General features: G+C 43.8%; 2 protein-coding genes across 12 annotated transcripts in view; one reads left to right on the top strand and one right to left on the bottom strand.

Annotated features, from left to right (window-relative positions):
- Positions 1–782: 782 nt before the first annotated feature.
- On the bottom strand, positions 783–24,832 carry TPMT (thiopurine S-methyltransferase). Of its 6 annotated transcripts, none has more exons than XM_024983531.2 (9): positions 24,743–24,832; positions 17,457–17,640; positions 16,221–16,313; positions 13,102–13,234; positions 9,336–9,388; positions 8,614–8,688; positions 3,500–3,585; positions 1,888–1,932; positions 783–1,483 (listed from the first exon to the last, which is right to left on the bottom strand). In XM_024983531.2, the coding sequence occupies exons 2-9, from the start codon at positions 17,594–17,596 to the stop codon at positions 1,371–1,373; spliced, it is 738 nt and encodes a 245-aa protein (XP_024839299.1). In that variant the 5' UTR covers positions 17,597–17,640; positions 24,743–24,832; the 3' UTR covers positions 783–1,370. The 6 variants fall into 6 exon arrangements, with proteins under 6 accessions (XP_024839299.1, XP_005223811.1, XP_005223809.1 ...); XM_005223754.5 differs by lacking the exon at positions 24,743–24,832 and adding an exon at positions 23,733–23,888; XM_005223752.5 differs by lacking the exon at positions 24,743–24,832 and adding an exon at positions 23,762–23,888 and having other exon boundaries at positions 17,457–17,657.
- Positions 24,030–24,949, top strand: part of KDM1B (lysine demethylase 1B) — a 43,670-nt gene continuing 42,750 nt past the window's right edge. For 3 of the 6 annotated variants that reach the window (XM_024983858.2, XM_024983857.2, XM_005223819.5), the window contains exons 1-2: positions 24,030–24,197; positions 24,533–24,576. The gene's annotated coding sequence lies outside the window, so the exon portion shown is untranslated. The remainder of the gene's footprint in view (positions 24,198–24,532; positions 24,577–24,949) is intronic. The other 3 variants (XM_005223821.5, XM_002697549.7, XM_005223820.5) reach the window with 3 other exon arrangements.

The following is a 24,949-nucleotide window of genomic DNA, read 5'->3' as shown; positions in this document are numbered from 1 at the left end:
AAGGACACAGTTATGTCGCAGAGTGTACCTGCGGCAGGAAGGCAGGAAGACAGCCAGTGGCACAGACTAGAAGCATCTCAGTCCAGGAGGAGAGACGCAACTTTTGAACCGAGAAGGAGCAAAGACAGTAGGCACCTTAGCTCGGGCTTGTGAGCTCACAGGAGCAAAAACTCGCTACCACTGCCAGCCTGAACCCCTCCTGGGTTGGTGAGTTTTGAGTTTCGGGCCAGCCTTGGGGGACCTCCATAATAGGCAGGTCTCCATCACCTGCGTGATTCCCTGGACCCGACCTGGGGTCCGGTGACATCTCCAGCTCTGCTTTCCCTCCAGGTACCTTGCCCTCCAGCACTCACCCACCTGTCTAATTTCATAAACTTGTGCCCCATGTGCTGGGCTCCAGTGGTGAGGGGTAAGTGGTAGAGGCTTGAACGTTTCGAGCACCCACAGAAAAATGAGCTGGAGCTGTATGGTTGGAAATGAGAATCTGGAAATGTCAACGCTTCTCAAATTTTCACACACACACCATTAAATAATTTTAATAATGCACCCCAGCCTACTAAAATGAGCTAAACAAGCTGAATCGTTTAGGTATTAGGTGGTGCAGTAAGAGAGGAATGTCTGATTTAACAAAATGTGACTATTAGTGAAAACTGAAAAGTTTTGACTCTAAACTTTCATAATGAACAGACATGAACCCACCCCTAAGTACCCCTCACTTCTTAAGACTTTATCATTTAAACAAGATTAGATTAAGAGAAACAAAAAACTGCCAAACACAGGAAAAAACTTCTAAAAATGATTTATTTTTACAGTTTGAGAAAAATATTTTGTTCCATATAGAGTGGTCAATTTCATTAGTTAAAAATTTTTTTCCTCATTCTGTCGCATATAAAATTATATAAGAAGAAAAATATGAAAAGGAATGCTAGGATTTAGTACAATTTGAGGGTTTATAGTAAAAATTAATGTTTTATTATAATGTCTTAGATGGTTAGCTTTTACCTTGAACCCTGTTAAAAGTGCTGCATCTCCTCAGTGCTTCTAAACTTCATAAAGATACCATTTTTCTATTATATTTGTTACATACATTGCATTTCTTTTTTCTTTTTTAATTATATGAGTAATATCTGCTGATTGTAAAAAATTCTTACAATCTGTAAGACATACAAGTACAATATTTTATTCTCAGTCATACACTCCTTTCCAAAATATGTGCTTTTTCTAAAAAGTTATAAGCATTTTTTTAGCAAAGATCTGTGATATGATTTGTGAACAATTTTTCCTGCAAAAGTCATCCATTTTCATGCCTTAGCACAATTTTCAATTGTTCAAAAACATTTTGATATTATTTGCTTCTATTTAGGTCTCATTTACTTTTCTGTAAATAGATATAACCTTTCAATAATCTGGTCGATTCCCCAACTTTTATGTCGTTCTTCAAAAACATCAACCTTCTCTAGACATTGAATATTGCATACTGAACCTGAAACAAAAAGAAAGTGGCAAGTTAAAATTTTATGACGAATACACTCAATTCTTCAAAAACATATCGTGACTTAAAAACTGTGTGTACTGAAGATTTTTCCTTTCTTTTTAATGAAAATGGGAAAATACTAAGAATACATTTTCTCAACTCTGAATGTTATTATCATTTTTAACTCCTAAGAGTTAAAATAAATATACCATCTCTCTAGAAGAATTGAGATGCCTTTAACATAAACGTACCATTTAGCTAAAAAGGCATATTACAGAGATGGGTCCCTTTTTGGGGGATTAAAATAGTCTCCAATAAAATGGACTTTTAAGTACCTCAGATATTAATAGTTTGCTAACAGCTCAAAACAGTTGACTTTACTTATAAAGTTATAGCACACATCTGTAACTTACCGAACAATTTTTTAACTTCCCCATCTGTAACGTAAAACGGTGGACCTAATTAAAAGAGAAACATGGTGAAGAGTAAGCTCTACAGATCTAATTCTAAAGAGAAACAAACCTTCAGGGCCCACTTCTCAGCTTATTCCCAATGACCTAGGGATATTCCTTCCACATACAACTCGATTATCCAAACAGGTGAGGATGGGACACGTTTTCTGCTTCTTATTTTGCACATCTTATACCAAAGACCAGCTAACGGCAGACGCGCACCTCCAGCTTACATGAGACGCTGAGTCAGCTGTGGGACTTGGGAATAGGGACGTGAGAGCGGAGTTCATGAACAAATTCCCCTGGGACTTGCTGCTTCCAGAGCATAGATTTTCGACCATGCACAGTCCCTCATTCTACACACTCTGCCCATTTTGCTGCGGGCACTTTAAAGGAAACAACTTCTGCCCCGTTCTAGAAGGTATTCTGAGCCTCCACCCCAGACAGAGCCTGCTCTGTCTTCTTCCCACAGGCCCTTCCTTAGGCCTACTGCTCAGGAAGGGAATTTAACACATCATTGACTGGGGCATTTTTGCTGAAACTAACACCTGTGGCTGCCGATTCATTATGTAAGTGAATTTTGAAATGTCTCAGTCAGTAACATTTTGGTGGCAGAGTGGTAAAGAATCTGTCTGCCAGTGCAGGAGACATAAAAGACACAGGTTCCATCCCTGGGTCGGGAAGATCCCCTGGAGAAGGAAATAGAAAACTGCTCCAGTATTCTTGCCTGGTAGATCCCATGGACAGAGGAACCAGCTGGGCTATAGTCCATGGGGTCGCAAAGAGCCAGACACGACTGAGCACATACACACAACACACAAACGAAAGGTGTATTAACATCTCTCTGGTCAGTAAGTTGATAAATCACATTTGCAGGGCTGACATCTGTCTCCCTTAGTTTTTATTTCCATCCAAATGTTCCCAGACTTAATTATAGCTACTAGGTCTCGTCTTTTAATGAGTTTTCAAGAACTGACTTCTTCAAACAGAAAAAAAAAAACACTAACATTAATATGTATAAAACAAGGAACTTTTTTAAAAGCTCCATTAAAAATCAAAAAGGGAATGTTTACAAATTGAAAGTCTGTGCACTTGGTTTTCACTTCTTCCTGAAAAGCCATGACTTAAAAGGTCAAGCATTAATGTTCAAACACATTTAAATGAATCCAGAAGAAAACATCCCTTTTACACATTCAAAAAATATACAGTTATTTTTAACACATGCTATAGCTCATGGGGTCACAGAGAGTCGGACACAACTTAGTGACAGAACAAGAACATTTTTAACATGCAATAAATTATAAAATTCCAGCAATTAAAAAGCAGCAATAGAGATTTTCCTGCCCACCTCCTACCTTCCCACATGCGCTTCTCACCCCATCTTCCTATGAAGATGTATTTGTATTTGTTGGCATCAGCCCAACGCATCCCATCCCCCCATCACGGCTGACACAGACTTCATGTATATAAGCAGGATGCCTCCCATGAGATAAAGTAGGAGAAAATAATGCTATCCCCGTCATAGAAATCAGGAAACAAGGCAACCGGAAAAAGAACAAAAAGGAAACTTTACCTGCATGTTTGGTTGGATCGTAAGAAAAAACAGACAAGAGGTACCGAAACCCAGGTCTCGTTAGGGACAACATTACATCTGAGTAGCTGAAAAGAATACAAAAAGGCACGTGTTACATTTCTTTACAAAGTCAAGGCCTGTGGAAGACCAGATGCAGGGAGGGAAGCCTAGCTTTCCTTTCCTCTGTTACGAGTTTAATTCTCCGAAAAAATCACACGAAGTCGAGTCTTATTCTAAACAGCCAGAAATGGGCTCAGCAAATGATGTTACCCACCTAAGCTGGGAGATAGAGAAGACGGGAATCAAAAGGAGCTCTTGGGACTTCCCTGGAGGTCAAGTGGTTAAAACTCTGCACTTCTAAAGCAGGGGTCCTGGGATCAATTCCTGACAGGGGAACTAAGATCCAAATGCCTCGAGGAACAGACCGGAAAAAAAAAAAAAAAACAAAGGAAGCCAGGCTCAGGAAGGAGCCCCTCAGACCAGAAGATGTCAAATAAAGTGGAGGAGAGGCTCCTTCCAGAGTGACTTGGACCCCGGAGGCCGGTCAGCTTTGAACAAGTATTTCCAGAAGCACTGCCAGTTCTGGGGCAGTGGTTCCCAGACCAGGCTGGTATCGAGATGACCTGGGCATCCATGGGAAGAAAAGATGCCTGGGTGTCAGTCATCCCAAGACTGAGTCAGTAGGTTTGCTGTGGGGCTGGGGATGCTGCAGTCTAACAAATATTCTGGGTGATGGGGTGGTTGCCAGGGGCTCAGATAAGAGGCACAAAACAATCCCTCTCCTCTTTTTAGCTGGACAGAAGACTCATAAACGGGCTTCCCAGGTGGCGCTATTGGTAAAAAAAAAGCCATCTCCCAGTGCAGGAGACATAAGAGATGCAGGTTCGATCCCTGGGCCAGGAATATCCTCTGGAGGAGGGCATGGCAACTCACTCCAGTCTTCTTGCTTGGACAATCCCATGGACAGAGGAACTTGGTGGGCTACAGTCCACAGGCTCACAAAGAGTCAGATACAACTGAAGTGACTTAGCACGCCCGTGTGCAAGACTGATAAACAGGTCGAAATTCAAGAACATTAGAGTTCTGCAAGTATGGCATGACCCCTGAGTGCTACTGCAACTGTCCTTTGGAGCGGGTGTCCTGGGCCGCAGGCAATACCACTTCCCAGCCACGTCTGATGGGTTCAGAGTGGGGACCAGATGCTAACAGGGCCCATCAGCAGACCAACCAGGAGACAGAATGATGAATTTGACCGATCAGATGACTCCACTGGGAAACTGAGTTAGATCCAAAGGGAAGTTGGTCATAGATGGACCTAGAGATTGTCATACTGAGTGAAGAAGTCAGACAGAAAAGGATAAATATCCTATGACATCCCTTATATACAGAATCTAAAAAGAAATGATACAAATGAATTTATTTACAAAACAGAAACAGATCTGCAGTCTTAAGAGAATAAATTTACCGTTACCAGGGGCAGAGGGGAAGGATGGAGGAAGGGATAGTTAGGGAGTTTGGGATGGACGCAATACTGTATTTAAAATGGAGAGCCAAGAAGGTTCTACAGTATAGCACAGGGAACTCTGCTCAATATTATGTGGCAGCCTGGACGGGAGGGGAGTTTGGGGAAGAACGGCTATATGTATATGTATGGCTGAGTCCCTCTGCTGTCCACCTGAAAATATCATAACAGTGTTAATGGGCTATACTCCAATATAAAATATTGTCTGTTGTCATTAGTAGATAAGTTGTGTCTGACTCTTTGCGACACCACAGACTGTAGCCCACCAGGCTCCTCTGTCCATGGAATTCTCCAGGCAAGAATACTGGAGTGGGTTGGCCATTCCCTTCTCCAGGGGATCTTCCTGACCCAGGGACTCAACCCATGTCTCCTGCATGGAAAGGTGGATTCTTTACCACTGAGTCACCAGGGAAGCCCCTAATATAAAATTAAAAGTTCAAAAGAAAAAAAAAAAAAAAAGAGGAGTTAATGGTTCACTGTGGTCTTTGAACTAAACCCTGAAGTTGCTGTTCTGGGCGGTGGCTGGAGCTGAGAAGGCTAAGGGCTGTGAGTCAGATACATGTGAGCAGGAGTGTGTCAGCAGAGAAAGCTGAGTGCTGAGGCAGGAGGACAGAGGAGATGCACACAAGGAGGTGAGTGGCAGTGAGAGAGACAGACAGAGGTCAACAGGCTGCAGAGCTCTGGGTAGGGCGCTTTGGCACTTGGCATATGGGTTTCCACCAGGTCCAGTTGTGAAGCCAGCCCTGTCTGGAGCCCTGGGAGAAATCAGAGAGACTGTCTAGGGTGGAGATTAGGAGGACGGGCTCGCCAAGGTCCCCAAGCTCAAAGTCCAACCTCTCCACCTACTGGCTGTGTAAGCTTGACGAAGTCTTTATCCCTTTGTGCCTCAAGTTTCCCCATCTGTTAAATGGGGATAAGACCAGCAGTGAACGCACAGGCGGTTGTGAGGATTCAGTGAGCTCACACATAGAAAGTGCTTAGAACAGTGTGTATTCAGCACTTGTATGTGCTTGTAAGCACTTGTATTAAGCACAGTATGTGTTAAGAAGTCAGTGACTTCTTCCTTCGGCATCCATGACATCAACGCCCCTAAAACTCGAGCTGTTTGAGCTGGTCGCTCTTCCGCGCATGTCAGAGAACCAGCCCTAAGCAAACTTCTGAGCAGAAACCTTCGAGTCTTAACTTTCCGATTATCATTTTTAACAAGAAAGAACTCGCTGTCCCCAGGAAGTGATGAGTCAGATGGGTTCGGCAGGGTGTCCTGGGGCTCACCAGCATCCTTCTTCTTGGAATGCAGACTTTCTCAACTTGTTTCCAAAAATTCAGAAAAACAAGAGATCTGATTGATGTCAGACAAAAGGCCTAAGTGTCACAGCAGAAAACACAGCAGTTCTCGCCCAGATGTAATCTCAGCAGGAAGACACCCAGTACTGAGGGCAGGACTGGGATAAAGCACTAAGTACCTTAAATGTAAGATAAAGTCATGGAGCTGTCCAATGGCTCAAAATAAACAGTTATTCCGGAAACAAAGGCCAGTGTTCTCAGGAGTTCTTGGGGCTGTGACCACAGACACACTCACACACACACACAGATGGCTGAAAGGGGAGAAAAGAGAAGAAGGGCACCAGGAATACAGAGTCCAGAGGAGCCTCATGACTCTTTCTTACCATGAATTAAACAGTTCAGGGGCCATTTGGAAGGCCTTCATTTCTAGGACGGAAGAGGCAATAGTAGCTGCTGGGAAACTGTATTTCCCTGGCTTTCAGTCTAATTTGTTCTCAATTATTGACTCAACACATACTTATTAAGCTTTTACTATGCGTTAGGAGAAGGAAATGGCTGCCCACTCCAGTATTCTTGAAGCCTGGAAAATCCCACGGACGAAGGAGCCTGGTAGGCTACAGTCCATGGGATCGCAAAGAGTCGGACACGACTGAGTGACTTCACTTTCACTTACTATGCGTTAACATTTTATATCTATTTGGGGTTGGCCAAAAAGTTTGTTTGGGTTTTTTCCACAAGCAGCTTTCGGAAAAGAACAGAACTGGAAATACAGAAACGACGAGGGCCAATACCAACGTGCACTTGTTCAGTTATTTCTCCAGCATCGTGTGTTTTTAGACACAGTAGGAACTTAATGTGTATTTGTTGAACACTGGAACGAAAGTTTCCGGTAACAGGAGAACTGAAGTGATCGTTGAAGGAGGGCGTACAGGGGAGAGGCAGGAACAGTCCCGCTAAGGATGGTCCTTCAGGGAACGATGACTTTCAAGCATGTGAGGTAGGGAAGGGTCCCAGAGAGGGAAGAAGAGAGGCACAGTGTCAGAAAGAAAAGGGAAAAACACATATTAAGAGGATGTGGCACGGTCTAATTAAAAAAAGATGAGGTGTGGCAACAAGCCTAATTGGTCAAACAATTCACTTTTAAAATCTGAGACTTCATTTCACCGATGTGTAGTCCCAACCCTTTTGGCCACGTGCTACGAGTCTGCCTCCATAAAACTAAATAATTCAATATTTATGTGCTACACCCACATGAGTCTGTGAATGACATCTGGGTTGGAAAGTACACAGGAAGGATCACATTTCACTCAGTAGCCTTCTCATAGTTTAATTTTCTAATTAGACCAGGTACAGACGAATGGCCACTCAAAATACCCAGATCAAAAGCCCTAATACAGTAACGGCTAATATTTAAACTGTCATTTAGGGTCGACACTTTCTGCACGTGTCATTTCTTTCCATTCCCACAACAGCCATATGAGGGGGCCGAGGCATGGGCGTGGCTTTAACTATTTTTATTTGTTTTATTTTATCTTCTGGCTGCGCTACGAAGCATGTGGGATCTGGTTCCTACACCAGGGATCTCCTGTAGTGCAAGTGTGGAATCTTAATCCCTGGACCAGCGGGGACGTCCCTGAATCTCAATTTTGTCATGCACTTGCTTGCCACCCTGTGGACATATAACTTTTAACCTCTCTGACCTTACTTCCTCATCTGTAAAATGGGAATAATGATGGCCTAATACCTCACAGGGCGACTTTGTGGAGGAACTTGTTGATCGACATAAAGCATTTCAACAAAGTCTGGCACATGGCAATAATCCAACAAATATTATTAGCTGGTAGGGTCAGTGGCAACCCACTCCAGTGTTCTTGCCTGGAGAATCCCAGGGACAGGGGAGCCTGGTGGGCTGCCATCTATGGGGTCACACAGAGTCGGACACGACTGAAGTGACTTAGCAGCAGCAGCAGGGTCACTGGAAGTGAGGAGGGTGGTATGAGTAGGAACATTACAGTTTTACAGAGGAGTAAACTGAGGCTTAGAGGAACTGAATGTTCTGACTAGAGTAACATGGCTTAGAAGTGACAGAGCCACAAGTCTTGCGCCTGTGTCCCCACGGCCAAATCCTATACTTTTTAGACCAAGATACTGTTGGATACAGGTCTTCTAATTCCAAATACAACAAGCTATTCCAAACTAGTAAAAGTCTAGGAATCTTCTGGAAACCAGAAAAAGTATGAGATACTGAATTAAGGCTAAAAAGGGGAGAGGGGGGAAACAACATAATTAAAGAAACCAAATCACTAACCGTTTGCGATCACTTGGATTAACAGCGACTAAGGCTCCTCTGTCCCAAATCCTATCAAATTTGCCAATATTTGCTCTACCAGAAAGAAAAAGAGAAAAAAAAAATCTATAAGAAAAACCGAATCTTTAACAAGACAGGGTTCCCCATGGTATGTGCTAGAACCTCACCAGCGGTTAAGGAATTGGGATCTCACAGATGCTTTCCCTCAGAATCTCTAGGGATGTGCTGACACATGTGTACACGTGTGTGTGTGTGTGTGTGTGTGTGTGTGTGTAGCTGTCCATTTCCGCCTGGTTCTAGGCACTGGTGGCAGCAGCTTGGACTTGGGAGCGCAAAGGAAGCATGAGGGACAGTTTGCAACAACTCTGCTCTCAGCCCCTGGAACAGGTACAGGAACTCTCAGAAGAGATCTCCCCTCTGTCCGTCTAAGACTGAAATGCATTTCCGTTACAGACACAGGTGTGAAGTGGAAGACATTTTCTTCCCCTCCTTTTCCCTACCTTCCTAGGATCAAAATAAGAAGTTACCCAAGGACAAAGATATCATGTGTGCAGACATGTAGGCTCCAGTAAAACCAGCTGCAGAACACAGACTCAAATGAATGTTTTTCATGGATGCTACTGCAAATTGGACGGAAGTGATAAAAAGATTCTCAACCTACCTCATCACTGTCTAGCAAACACTCAGATTTTTAAAAGTGGAGAGGAAGACATCAGTCCTACCTGGGAAGATCAAAAAGGTTGCAGCAATACAATGAAATGTTCCCTGAAGAACTCTGCAATGAAAAAGTAAAAAAAAAAACAAACCATTTTATTAAGAGGTACCTGAATGGTTAGAGGAAAAAAAAAGAGAAAGAGGGGACAAAACAGAGCATAGGTAGTAAAGAATATGTAATTAAAAACATAAAGGACATAATTTCATGGCAAATCATCTTCACACATCATTTGTTAAATGTTTATTTTTTAAATTGTAAAATAAATATGGACCACATTATAAAGAATTTCGGAGAAGGCAATGGCACCCCACTCCAGTACTCTTGCCTGGAAAATCCCATGGATGGAGGAGCCTGGTAGGCTGCAGTCCATGGGGTCGCTCAGAGTCAAACTTGACTGGGCGACTTCACTTTCACTTTTCACTTTCATGCATTGGAGAAGGAAATGGCAACCCACTCCAGTGTTCCTGCCTGGAGAATCCCAGGGACGGGGGAGCCTGGTGGGCTGCTGTCTATGGGGTTGCATAGAGTTGGACACGACTGAAGTGACTTAGCAGCAGCAGCATAAAGAATTTACATAATAAAGAAAAAACCTGCCTGCCACCATCTGAACAGTGATTTTCAATCATTTCGGTGAGTTCCTCTCGATTTTTTCCCTCTCACTTCCTGCACCTTGCAACTTTCACAAATATTTTTTAACTGAAAATAATGGCACTTTAAAAAATTAAAAACCAAAAAAAAAAACCAAAACATTAAAAACCAGTATGGGATTCTTTGGGATCAACTCAAAAAAAAAAAAAAAAAAGAAAAGGAAAATCAGAGATTGGTTAACCCTGAAAATCAATTAGCACTTACTCTGGAACTTGTTAAATTTTAGCAAGGTTCCCTGTAGCAGAATCTTGACATTTTAACTCCCTTAAAGACGAGCACACAGATTGCTCAGTTACCAGGCAGACATTTTAAAAGTGCAGTTCTGTTGACTCCCCAGTTTCTCTCTTTCTTTCACTGGCCGATGAGCATTTATTTCCCAAGCGTCTAGTGGACAGGATTAGCTTGGGTTCTAGAGACTGCAGTAAATGTGATATAGGCCCTGACCCGGGTAAGGACAGCCTGGTGGGGGCAGTGAGGCGTGGGAACAGAGAGCCACCACGATACAGGATGGGCTGTGCTGTTCTGGTTGTGTGCCCAGAACTGTGGGAACAGAGCAGACAGAGCGGGGACTTCACTTCACTGCCCTCGCTCGGGGAAAGGAGGAACAAAAGGTGGCCACGGATGAACCGGCTAGACGCATCTGCTGATATCACGGCGGTGGGCGGTGAGGAGCCTGGGCTTAGGAGAGGGGCAGGGTAGGAGAGGTACTAAAGGGTCTGAAAATATTGGATTTTATTCTGAAATGAGGTGCCAACAGAGGCTACGATGAGAGAAGCGCAGGTCTTTGCAGAAACACAGGGAGGTCTCTGGAAACACAGGGGGGAGGGGTCTAGAGGCCAGGAGAACAGCCCATGAATATCAATTCAGGCTGCAGATGGGACTCACTGGGGAGGTTTACTCAGACCTGGTGCCAGGCCCCACCTCTAGAGGTTATGACTTAATTAGCCTGAGCGCTGGGAATCTTAAAAGATCCACAGACAATTTCAAAGGTGCCACTGGGGCTGAGACAGAGAAGGCAATGGCACCCCACTCCAGTATTCTTGCCTGGAAAATCCCATGGTCGGAGAAGCCTGGTAGGCTGCAGTCCATGGGGTCGCTAAGAGTCAGACACGACTGAGCGACTTCACTTTCACTTTTCACTTTCACGCACTGGAGAAGAAAATGGCAACCCACTCCAGTATTCTTGCCTGGAGAATCCCAGGGACGGGGGAGCCTGGTAGGCTGCCGTCTATGGGGTCGCACAGAGTCAGCCATGTGGCTTCAGCCACGACTGAAGCGACTTAGCAGCAGCAGCAGCAACTGGGGCTGAGAACCATGGCCCCCAGGAGGACTAGCCTCTGTGGACCGAGGCAACCAGGATTCTTAGATGATCTAAAAACGAACTGGGAGGAAGCTGCAAAATAAAGTACTCTCAAGCTTCCTACTGACCTGAGCGATTAATTTCAATCTTTAGAAGAGAGTACTTTGTGAGAGACTGAATACACAAACTCAGTGGCCAGACTGCACGTACCAACAACTCATGTCTGATAAGAGAACTTGGATCCATAGCCTCTGGAGCAAGCAGCCTGAGAAGTCAAACCGCAACCCTGCAGGGTGGTGGTCAGTTGACCGCCATCCTCCCTGATTTATAACACCACCCCTCCTCCCCGTCTCTTCCAACTCAAACATGCTTCCCAAAGCAATCACTGGGGTGCTGCTCCGAGTTAGCCGATAGCACCTGAAGCCTTCACATCTTTCACCAGGAAGCTTTCCCACCCCACTGCCAGGCTTTGAGCCTCTGCCAAATGCAATTGGCTGACTCCCTCTGAACAAACAGTCTCTACTTGTTCTCATTTGGGTAGATTCTGCTTATTTCCCCATTATTATTCCAAGCTAGTGCAGCAGTTTCACTGGATCATTCTGGTCACAGGCAGAAGACAACTCTCAAATCTATCATTTCCAGCCCAGACACTGCCCCACGCTTTGGAGACAGTTGCCAGTACCCCCTTATCATACCACACATCTTTGCAACTAATCATCTCCAGAACAACGCTCATTTTCTCTGCTCTTCAACTTGTTTCTCCTGTTTCGCCATCCAACCAGTCATCTGAGCTGGAAATGTAACCTCATCACCCTCTGGATTCCCATTCAGTTAATCACCAAGGCCTTCCCAGTGTGACACCCTAAACATGGCTTTAAGCCATCTGTTCCTCTAAGCACCCCATCGCTCTCCCAGTGCAGCCCTTCAAGTTCTTTCCCGGACCACTGCTCACAACCTCCTATCTGGTGTCTCTGCCAGGGGGCTACCGCCCTTCAAACTCACTTCCCTTGAGGCTACAAGGGTGAAAGTGAAAGTGAAGTCGCTCAGTCGAGTCCGACTCTTTGCAACCCCAGGGACTGTAGCCTACCAGGCTCCTCTGTCCATGGGGTTTTCCTGGCAGATACTAGAGTGGGTTGCCATTTCCTTCTCCAGGGGATCTTCCCCACCCAGGGATTGAACCCGGGTCTCCAGCATTGCAGGCAGATGCTTTACCATCTGAGCCACCGTGGCTGGTTGCAAAAGAAAGCCTGGCTGTCACGTTCCCACTTAAAACCCTGTGGTGCAGAATGAGGTACCAGCCTCACAGGGCACCTGAGCTGGCTGACCTGATGCCCTGCCTGTCCCAGCCCTAACTGTCACCACACTTCAGGAAGCTCCCCTTAGGCTGGGTTAGGAAACTTCCCTCTCGGTTTGCTTAATACCCCAAGTCGTTTGACTGAGCTCCCTGTATGACAAATAGTCTCCTATGCTTCTCTTTTCTCCTAAGCCAAGCGGTTCTTTAGGGCAGGGACAGTGTTTTCATCTCTTCCGTGTCTTACGCAGGGTGTGGCACTTGACAGATTCTCAGAAACATTTGTTGATAAATTAAAAAGCCAACAAACCCAAACCAAAAATATGACAAATAAGCTTTGATCTTGGCTTTTCATGTCTATTTGTTCACATCTAGCTATGGTCTATCTTTTTATGTTCCTTATGCTATATAAAGTCCTGGTGAATCTGAAGATTAAGAGGGGTCATCTGATGTGTATAGTGTCTTCACTTACTCATGCTGAGAAAAACCTTTTTTGTGGGGTATGGAAATAATATTTGCCAAAACCAAACACACCTTGAATATTTTGGCTCCAGGAATTTCCATAATTGGTTCTTCTGAGTAAGAAAGATTCTGCTCCGTAAAAAAGTCCCGTATCCCAAGTTCGCTGATTTCCACGCCTACTACACTGTGTCCTCGGTCTGCAAACCTGCATCAAATCATATAATTACAAAGTTTTCTTTCGAGTACAACACTAAATAAAAGCATATATTTTCCTTAATTTTAAGAGATTTGTATGAATTCAGACTCACAGGGTTTCACAGAACATGCAGATCCACAGTAAGCAGATTTATATATTCTCTATATATTCTATATAACATAATCTATATATTCTCAAACCCTATGCTATGTGGAGTTCTGAGAAAAGGGTTTATAGGACCTTGGGGAAATTTTAAAAGCTTGGAAAATTATACCTTAAAATGTTGATTTACTAAAAATGGACCGGATTGGAAGAGTTTTTGATTTAACAGCATCCTATGAATTTGATATGCTTTTCAATCTCTAGAAATCAGCTCTGTCCATTAAAACTTTCAGTGATGAGAGAAGAATCTCTACCTGTGTTGTTCAATCCAGCAGCCACTAACCACATAGCCTAGGGCCCTTGAGACGTGGCTTGTGTGATTGAGTTTAAATAGCCACATGGGGCTGATAAGATATAGTACTGGAGTACACAGGGCTAGAACATTAGCATCCGTTTCTATAACAATGTTAAAATTTCCACTTATCTGCACTAAACCCTATCCAGAAATTTGTTTCATGACCATATGCAAATAGCTAGGATTTTCCTGATTAGCTTTATGGTTACAGAATTCAGTCTTGGGATCTTAGACTTCAGGGAGAACAGCACTCGTGACACAAATACCCAGGTACAGTATTGATTTTTATGCCACATTAAATAAACACATAAGTCATTTATGCTATAATGCAACACATGCCTTCTTAAAAACCACTGCACCATGCAAAATCATGCAATAAAATCATGAAGTTTATGGGGATGGGAGTTGGGATACACATTAAAAAAACTTTACTGTTCCAATGGAATATTATTCAGTCATAAATAATTGAACTCTTGCCATTTATGACAACATGGATGGGCTCTGAGGGTATTACGCTAAGTGAAATGAATCAGTGAAAAACAGCATATAATCTCACTTACATGTGGAATCTAACAAAAACAAAAACAAGCTTATAGATACAGAGGCCAGACTGGTAGGTGCCAGAGCCTGGGGGTGAGCGATGGGTGAAATGGGTGAAGGAAGTCAAAAAGTACAAATTTTTACATGTGGAAAAAATGAAGCATAGCCTACAGTGGACTCACACAGACTGCATTATACTGTAATCCATTGCCCTAAGAAAACCCAAAATCTAAGAAAATGTCCTAAACACTATGTTAATGTCTTTGAGTTTCAGCTAATAGTTTATCTATTCACACTGGATATCTGTATAGACCTTTAATACACAAATTTATTACATAAGTGAAGAATCCTCTAACATAACAACTTTTATACAATAATAGTCATGTCCAACTCTCTGCAGCCCCATGGACTGTAGCCCATCAGGCTCCTCTGTCCATGGAACATTCCAGGTAACCTGGAGCAGGTTGCCATTTCTTACTCCAGGGTTTCTTCCCCATCCAGGGATTGAACCCTCCTCTTTTATGTCTCTTGCATTGGCAGGCAGATTCTTTACCACTGAGCCACCTAGAAAGCCACCTACAATTACAGTAGCTTAGTTCTGGCATTCTTATTATAAATGACTTTAGACCCTAAAGTCTAAAGGAACCTTCAGCAATCACATTTAATCGGCTGTTTCCTTATACCGTTTTCTAATCTTGCGTCAAAGCTTCTGCTAGAACCAGGTTGTTAACACTTATGACAATAAAACAATCTGTTCATAGAGTTAACGTTTTTCTTGCAGGTAGTTTCCAAAGAAATTCTCTTGTCTGATTCAGTGAGTCAGTTAGGATGTAATGTTCTCAATTTTGTGGCCACCTAGACGGAGGAGCCTGGTAGGCTGTGGTCCATGGGGTCGATAAGAGTCGGACATGACTGAGCGTCTTCACTTTCACTTTCATGCACTGGAGAAGGAAATGGCAACCCACTCCAGTGTTCTTGCCTGGAGAATCCCAGGGACGGGGGAGCCTGGTGGGCTGCCGTCTCTGGGGTTGCGCAGAGTTGGACACGACTGAAGTGACTTAGCAGCAGCAGCAGCAGACTCTTTAAGGCACAGCAGCCACTTGCAAAAGCTCTCAGCTACAAGTTGCGGGAGCGGTGGCAGGCTGCAAAAATGTCACTGTCCCCACTCAAAAATCCACTCCCAATGCATACACATTCTGTGGTTTGGCCACCTATATTTACATAGGGAACAGAGCATTTTTAAGTTACTGTATTTTTCCACTTACTAATCATTTTCATATATTTTATTTTTCTTTCCTGCTTGATGATCAAAGTTCTCAGTGTTCATGCTTATAAATAAATAGTACATCTTGGCACATAGATAGGATCTGTACATCAATCATTACAACAAATTCTGTATAGGAAACAATTGTCAGGGTAACCCATACTGAGGGTGGCTTGTTAGTTAAAGTGAATTCTTTTCACAGAGAATTACTCACAAGAAACACTTTCTTTATCACTGGTTTTATTAGCAATGATTCATGAAAACAAAAACTCCTACGTGCTGGTTGAGGGAGGGGAGGGTTGAGCTGAACTGTGGACTATATACATTCTTGCCAAAAAGCTGTAATTCATTTTTCTGTCCACCTCTATTTAAAATACATAAAATTAACTTAGCCACATTCCTAAAACACCTACAAAAACTAAACCATGCACAAAGGTGAAGGAGAATTAAGATGGAAAACTGGTTCCATCTTCCCCTCTCCCATCTCAATGGTTCTAAACTAATTCTTTTTCTTAACTCAACAAGGAAAAAGACAAGTTCACCCCTCTGTTTAGGCAGTGTCCTAACTGTTTGAGAATATTGCCTCTATGAACCCATCAATAATAGTCTACTAAATATAGAATCCCTGTACATTTCCTGAGAAAGGAACTTTTAAAACTTATATCCTATTAAATATTCACCCACAGTATTTATCATCAAGACAAGAGAGTATGTTCATGCTTATTTGCTCATACCATTTCATCTCAACTGCTTTTCCACAAAGGGGAAAAAATACCCGCAGTGCTTTCTCGCCTTTAAGAAAGGTATCCAAATACTTCTTTAATAGCCTGGGAAGAAAAAAAAAAATTGTTTTAATTAGCCCAAGGCACAGAGGAAAGGACTACAATCATATAATGCTAAGTACCTTTCATGCATTATCTCACATAATATTTCCCAACAACTTTTACTCAGTAGAGAACCTTGGTTATTAAAATCGCCAGTTTACATATGAAGAAACAGGAAGATTAAGCAGCTTGCTCAGTCATGTAGCTAGTGAGGGGTTAACCTGACCCAAACCTGGGATTTTCCTGGTTAGTAATTAAAATCAAAATTTTATTTTTCGTTAGTTGATATGTTTTAAAAATGTATACCTATGTGATAGAGAAGGAATGGCAACCTACTCCAGGATTCTCACCTGGAGAATCCCATGGACAGAGGAGCCTGGCTACATGGGCTACATAATCCATGGGGTCGGAAGAGTCAGACCACCCACCACCACCTGTGTGTATGTTCTAAGGCCAGCCACACAACAGAGAGAACTCATACAACGGCTCTGGAATGATATCCCAACTAGTACTCAGTGTGCAAATGTAATAATAACAACAATGTTCCCTGGGCAGTCAGGGTGGCTGCCTGGACGAAGGAACATCTGTCATGACCACTTTACTTGGCAATGGGCCATCATTTATTGCTGCTGCTTCAAAGCTGACTTCTACTACCATTACATTGCTCAGCATGTAGCTCACATTAATTTCTCTCAACTTCTCTTCTTCCACCATGTAGACAGTACTTTAACATTTGAACATATGCTATTGGAAAGCAAAGTCATAACACCACTACTCTTCAGTATAAAGAGATAGTAGCATTAACATAGCTTGAGCATCTGGGTATGTATAAACACACGTGACCAATGAATAGGTGTTACAGGGGGTTAAAGTAAGACATATTCCAAAAATTGAAGATGCCATCAACTGTAGGTTGCACCAGGATTTATACTCCACGGGAAGAAATATCACTGCCAATTAAACCATGACATGCCACAGATGCATTCTGACTTCAAAGATGCTCAAATGTGAAAAACTAAACCTGTGTATCTTAAAAATCAGTCAAATAATGTGTACCTATATTATTATTTCTATTTCCAAAGTCAGTTTTTGATGGGGCATTTCTGTTATAGACCAACATTTAATATAAACATAAACACTTCTTACTGATGTCCTTGTTCTTGATGAAATCCAGTTTTGTGGTTCACCCACTTTTCTTGCCATTCTTCCAGAGTCAGCACTCGGTCTTTCTGAGCCTCAGTGTTTGGGTACTCTTCACTGTCAAGTAAGGCTCTTGAATCACCCATGGTTTTGCAGATGGCTCTGGCTCACAAACAAATGTCCCCAGTGCCTAAAAATGAAAAATGTCTGTAATGCTGTCATATAAGGGCATTTCAATTCTATGATAAATGAAATAAAACCCTAATACTTCCAGCAGTGTAGCTTTTAAAAAGTATTTCAATATTCAAGGAAAAGCCACACAAAAGTTACTTTTCAGCGAGTCTGATGTTAACTGCATACCTCATAATCCATATTAGGAAGGATCTTTAAATAAATTGAATTACATCTTAGAGTAAAAGAGTTTAACTTTTTAAAAGAGAGAGGATAAAAAAATAAACAGGCAGTATAACTTTTGTTAGCTGAGAATTTTTTCTAACATCTCATTCTTTTGCATTGGCAGGCGGATTCTTTACCACTGAGCCACTAGGGAAGTCCCTTTAACATCTCGTTCTTTAATTTTGAAAACTTCTTTTAATGTTCACTTACTGTTTTTAACCAATGTTATGTTGTACACAATTCAGAGTTCAACAGAGTTATGGAAGCAGGTCCCCATTTCTAACGAGAGGCAACCATCTTTAATTCTTTTAGCTGAATCTTGACATATAACTCAAAATATGGCTCAAATACCATGCGTATTTTGTATCTTAATTTTTCACTTCTAGGAAGCATCTAGAAAATATCAGCATTTAGCCCTCTTTCAACTTGTCAACACACACAGACACACACACCACCTTCTCATTTTTCCTATTGCATCCGTGCACTTATAGCATATTTGTGATTAAATATTTCAAGTACACATTACAATGACTAGGTGAATACTATTCTCAGCTAAGCCATGTAGAATTCTATGATTACTTTTCCTTTTCTGTACAACTTTTTTATTCTATAGTTAATAACTGTCTGGCTTTTTCATTTATAAAATTTCTATGTATTTATTACTAATTCAGCACTAAGTTCTCCCAATCTCTTATTAGTACACTCCCAGTCTCTTCAGTTATCAGATATCCTATCAACGTCATCTTAGAGAAGAGCCTTCTAACGTGGATGCTCTCTTCTCGTGGTACACAGCCGGCCTTCTGGGGTCCTTCCCGACCATCATCCTGAAGCTTTCTTTTTTATCTTGTGCTGGATCCCCTGTTTCCTTAATTGGCTATCCCCCTCTTTTTTTTTTGTTATCACCCTTATATTGGTAAAGTATAACCTTCAGCAGCTTTCTGAGAAAGGGTGTATGGGAGAAAAGGGTTTCTTCTGCAACTTTACATGTATAAAGTATCTTCATACTATTCCCTACCCACTGGCAACCCACTCCAATATTCTTGCCTAGAAAATCCCATGGACAGAGGGGCGTGGAGGACTATAATCCATGGGGTTGCCAAGAGTCGGACGTGACTGAGCCACTGAGCATTCCCCATCCTTGATGTATAGTTTTGCTGGGTAAGAATTCTCAGGTGGAAAACATTTTCACTCACAATTCTGAAGAAATCATTCCCTTATCATCTAGCTTGCAGAGTTAATGCTTAAATTCAAAGACATTCGGATTCCGATGGTTTTTCTACGTGGCCAATATTTTTCTCTCTCTCAAAGCTTTGCTTTGTCCCTTAGTTTGTGCAATTTCATAATTCTATGCTTTACTCTGGGTCCACTTTCATCTGTTTGGTGTAGTTCTTTTAATCTGGAAGCTCATATTCTTCAATTCTGGAAGAAGTCTTGAATTATTCAGATGATTTTGATCCCCTCCCCTCTTTTTTTCTATTTCTCTTTCTCAGACCCCTTTTATGTGGTTGTAGAACTTCCCAAATGGCTTAAGTGGTAAAGAATCTGCCTACAGTACAGCAAACACAGGTTCAATCCCTGAATTGGGAAGATTCCCTGGAGAAGGAAATAATGACAGTACATTCTAGTATTCTTGCCTGGGAAATTCCATGGACAGAGGAGCCTGGCGGGCTACAATCCATGAGTTCCCAAGAGAGTAAGACACCACTGAGCGACTAAACAACAATAACAATAGAATCTCCTGACCCAATACTGTAAATCGCTCATATTTTTTTTATTTTCTAGCTCTTCACTGTTTTGCCCTATTTTTTGAGAAATCACCTTATTTTTATCTATTTAGTTCTTCTTTCCTGCTTTCAAGTCTTTACTTCTTAAGAGCTCCTTTTTGTTTCTGATGCTCTCTTTTCATTTTATTTTTATGTACAGAATGGTTATAATATTTTCTTTTATTTACCTGCATGGTTTGTTACTGAGTCACTTTTTCTGTTGGTTTTGTCTTCTGTCTTCCAAACTAGTGACTGTCCTTAAATGCCTAGCAATTGTTTAGTCACTCAGTCATGTCTGATTTTGTGACCCTATGGACTGTAGCCTACCAGGCTTCTCTGTCCATTTAACTTTCCAGACAAGAATACTGGAGTGGGTTGCCATTTCCTTCTCCAGGGGATCTTCTTGACCCAGGGATTGAGCTTGCATCTCCAGCTTGGCAGGTGGATTCTTTACCACTGAGCCGCCAGGAAAGCCCCCTTACCTACTCACATTTAAGAGTAAATACCAAAAAGCTGATTATAAGGTTAAGTTTGTGGATGGAGCTTACTGACTCTAAGCTTTAGTGTAGAATGATATGAGCAGATACCATTTGGAAACTTAGATGTCATGATCTTTATTTATTTATTTGGATTCAAGACTTTCCAAAAATGGACCTTCTAATTCCTGTTGAAAGCTTGAGTCCTTGGGACCATGATTCTATACTCACATGCAGCTGCTGCTAAGTCACTTCAGTTGTGTTCGACTCTGTGCGACCCCATAGACGGCAGCCCACCAGGCTCCCCCGTCCCTGGGATTCTCCAGGCAGGAACAGGGGAGTGGGTTGCCATTTCCTTCTCCAATGCATGAAAGTGAAAAGTTCAAGTGAAGTCCCTCAGCCGTGTCCGACTCTTCGCAACCCCATGGACTGCAGCCTACCAGCCTCCTCTGCCCATGAGAAAAGGATAAAAGCAGAAGGAGGTGCCAGCATTCATTCACTTGTGTTGAGTTAATTTCTGTATGGATGGGAGTATGGCACTCCCATCCCCAGCTGTGAACTGTATCTTCCCAGTCCAAAGACTGTACCCTCTCCAGGGAATAAACCTGCAAACGTCTGGTGATGCCGTGAGGAGCAGGAGGTTGAGGAAGGGATCAGGAACTTAGCTTTTCAGGAATCAGAATTTCAAACAATTGCCTTAATTTAGACTAGACCCTTCCATTTCCCAGAGATACCTGGTGCCGATAGCTTGTGAGCACGGGGGAATTCTATACTCCAAGTAGGATTGCTCACTGGCTTCCCCATTGCTGGTTTAGAATTTAGCTTTCTTCAGTCTGCGAAATCCTTCACTACTTGTCCATCTGCTTTCTTGATTTAGAAATTTTATTCTCTTCTGTCCTTCCTTTATGCCTTTAAAAATCCTGTTGTTTTGGTGGAGTTTCAGGAAGGAATAAAAGCAGACGCATGGATTCAGTATCCCACCTCTATCCCACAAGTCTGCATTTTCAAATAATTTTCTCAAACCTTTTTTTTTTTTTTGAACGGAAAATGCATACAAAAGTGTTGACCTAAAGAAAAACACACAACCTAAGAGTTATGAATGTCAATTTTATTTGGGGACCTCACTGAGGACAATAGCCTGGGAGAGAACCTTTCAGGGGCACAGCCTTTCAGAGCACAGCTCCGGGAAAATGCTCCAAATATGTATGTTCTGCATACATAAGATGTTTTTTGTTTTTTTTTTTTAACTAGGAAAAATATGTAGCCTAGTGTGCGTATGCATGCTAAGTCACTTCAGTCGTGCCTGACTCTTTTCGACCCTATGGACAGTAACCCGCCAGGCTCCTCTATCCATGGGGATTCTCCAGAATACTGGAGAGGGTTGCCATGCCCTCCTTCAGGGGATCTTCCCCACCGAGATTGAACCTGCGTCTCCTGTGGCTCCTGCATTGCAGGCAGATTCTTTACCGCTGAGTTACTGAGGAAGCCCATAGTCTAGCATACATCTTGGTAAAAGATTACTGCTAATCACAAAGAACAGATACTTTAAGTTGATTTTAGTGATTTCTGTGTACAAAAAGTTGCAGAAATCTGGGACCGCTGTAATTCTCTCTGAAGCATGCTATTTAGGGGCCATTGATCCAAAACACATAATGCCTCACTCTTATTTTCCTTCCTGAAGTTCTGAAACACTTGGGGAATATCACTCTCTGCAGGGGGTTGCAATTTAACCCTTAGTATAACTGGATGATGAGCAATACTCTTTGTTCCTTTTTTTTTTCCCTCTACAAAGAGAACTAAGGAAAAAAGACATGCGACCATAACTGCAAATCTACCTGAAGGTATGTGGAAAATGTCTGTCTTTTCAATATGAAATTTGTTACATAAGGACAATATAACACAATAGTTCTAACATATCCTTTGAATCATTAGTGAAACTAATTTGGTTTGGATTACACTAGCAGGCTAATCTTAGTGGAGTTAATGATTCATCTATGAGAACAGCAAACATCACGGAAAAGAAGTTCTTCAAGAAAAAGTTCCCTTTATGACAAATTGGGCTTCAGTGTGCTTAGGATTTAATGGAGAAGGCACCTCCCTTGGAATTAAGAACACAAATCACTTTCCAGCAAACAGTTGTTAACAAATGGCTTTTGAAAGGCCCTGACATGTCAGGAGGTGATTCTTGAATCTTCTGAGAGGTGGGAGGAGTATCTGACTATATTGTGTACAGAAAAGCGAATTGTAGTTTTCCCATTTCCATTTTCAGCCACAAATTTTGACACCTGAACTTGAGCCTGATTAAAACAGTTCTCTACTTAAAAGGGAAGCATTATTTTATCATGGAACAAGGGCAGCCTATTGGGCTTCCCATCTAGCTCAGTCGGTAAAGAATCGGACTGACATAAGCAATATTCTCTTTGAATGTGCCTGCAATGCAGAGACCAGGGTTCGATCCCTGGGTCGGGAAGATTCCCCAGAGAAGGAAATGGCAACCCACTTTCCTCTTCTTGCCTGGAGAATCCCATGGACAGAGGAGCCTGGCAGGCTCCAGTCTACGGGGTCGCAGGAGTCACGACTGAACAAAGCACAAGCGCAGCCTGGAATAGTTCAGCTCCAAAACGACTGAGTGGCTAACAGCAACAACCTCTCCTCCCAGCAGGCACCAATGGTAAAGAGCCTGCCTGCCAGTGCAGGAGACATAAGAGACCTGGGTTCAATCCCTGGGTCAGGAGGATCCCCTGGAGAAGGAAATGGTGATCCACTCCAGTATTCTTGCCTGGAGAATCCCATGGACAGAGCAGCCTGATGAGCTACAGTCCATGGGGTTGCAAAGAGTTAGATACGACTGAAGCAACTTAACACAAATACCCCTCTCACACAGACTCGGTATCATGAATATAATTTAGTAATTTCTTAGCTGCTCTCATAGCTTCTCAACATGTACTTAACTTGTCCACGTCCCTTTCTGGAGAAAGAAAAAATTTCCTTCTATAACAAGATAAAACTACAAAATTATAAGAATCAGGACAGGCTAATTTCACAATCATATCTTACCCATACACAGAAATAGCAGATGTGCACAAATCTCCATGGGTGTTCTCCCAAGTCTGGTTTCCTCCTCACCTTTTCAATAAAACCACGTTTCTGCTTTAAATTTATTTTAAAATTTTAGCAAATTGAAAATTTAGTAAATTGAAGTTAAATTTTCCTAAATTAACATTAGTAAAATTCAGTAAATTTACTTTAAAATTTTGGCAAATTGTAGAATTTAGAAAACTGAAGTAAATTTAAAATTGAAGATTTTAAACTCAAGTGCACAAATTTTAAGAGTGTGGCTCAGTGATTTCGTTTTACATATGCACACACCTATGCATTTACCATGGAGCAAGACACAGGATGTTTACAACACCCCATTTCTCCCACTTCCCCGCCCCCACGCACCATTCATTATTCTGGCAAGTATTTCTCTTTTCTTAAAATCAACCATACCCGACAGTGATTTGGCGGTCACTTTAATCAGGGACTCAGAAAGGTCATTTATTACCCATTCCCACTAGGCTCCCTGAGTCCATTTCAGGGCGTGGATTGCCGGGCGGTGCGCGCACGGTGGGGTGCCCCGTTCCCGATTCCGATCACACACTCACACTCGCAAACGGCCCGTTGGTCACCGTACCTTCCTCCGCGCCCGGCGGCCCCTACCTCGTGCGCTGTCCGCCCGCCGACCGCTGACTCTGACGCTGCCCAGGGGCCGTAAGGGCTGAAGACCCGCACCCCCGGCTCAGCCCCGCCCCGGGCCCTCCCCTCCCGCGGCGCACAGACCCCGCCCCCCTCCCCAGGCGCCCTGGCTTTGCGCAGCGGCGGAAATGGCCAGGGCGGGGCGAGCCGCGCGGCAGAGGCGAAGGCGGGGACCCGACTCCTCCCCGGTCCTGCCGGCTCCTCCCACCACGGGTCACGTCGTGACAGGGGCGGAAGCGGCGGCGGCGGCGGCGGCGGCCGAGTTGAGGCTGCGGCTCGCGGCGCGGATCCTGCCGTCCTGTGCGCGAGGTGCGCGGCTCCGGAGAGGCGCCCGCAGCCCGGGGCGGCGCGCTCGGTCTCGCCTGCGCTCCGAGGTTGGGGGGCGGGGGGGACGCGCGGCTCCGGGGGCGGGCGTGGGGGCGGCGGCGGATTTCTGGTGACAGCTCTGCACAAAGCAGCCTGGCCGGGGTGCAAGCTCTCCTGCCCCTGAGCCGCGCTCCTCGCCCGGGTGCGAGGTGGACTGGTCCCTTGGGGCTCTACCTCCGTCCCGGGGTTGGAAAGGGGCGAGGGGTGCGGGGGAGGGTCCCAGCCCGAGGAATGGGCGGGAGGGGTGGATTCCTGGCCTGGGGTGTTGGAGCGACCGGCTTCCCGGATTCCTCGCGGTGTTGCTGGTTAATCCACCTCCCCACAATGTTTGCTTTCTGTACAGGGGTGCCGTCTCCCCGCGCCTCCTTGCACGCCTCCAGCGCAAAGGTGAGCCTGGGGAGGCTGCGGCTTCTCCGACTTCGGAGGAGTCGAGAGAGCTTTTCGGAAAGCGAGGCGGCTGCCGCTGGCACAGGGAGCCTTTGGGGGCTCCCTCCTGGGGGCTGACAGAGCCCTGTCACCAGGGAAATGCTGCTGCGAGGAAGGGGGCACCCACCGTCCGGGGGCTGGAACTCTGTCGCTTGCCTCCCAGCTTTGAGAGCGTGGCGGCGAGAAGCCGGTACGGCCTCGCAGGTGCTGTTAGCTGGACTGCAGAGCAGGGACCACGCGTTAAGACGCGATCGGCATTGCCAGGTTGCTGGGGTGATTCCTCCGGGACCCGGGACCCCGAGGGGGCGGCCCGATTTCGGTAGCTGTTAGTCAA

Source organism: Bos taurus, chromosome 23 (assembly GCF_002263795.3).
Source record: "Bos taurus isolate L1 Dominette 01449 registration number 42190680 breed Hereford chromosome 23, ARS-UCD2.0, whole genome shotgun sequence".
Lineage (NCBI taxonomy): Eukaryota > Metazoa > Chordata > Mammalia > Artiodactyla > Bovidae > Bos > Bos taurus.
Note: the sequence above shows the minus strand (reverse complement) of the source record. Positions and strands in the feature narration are given on the sequence as shown.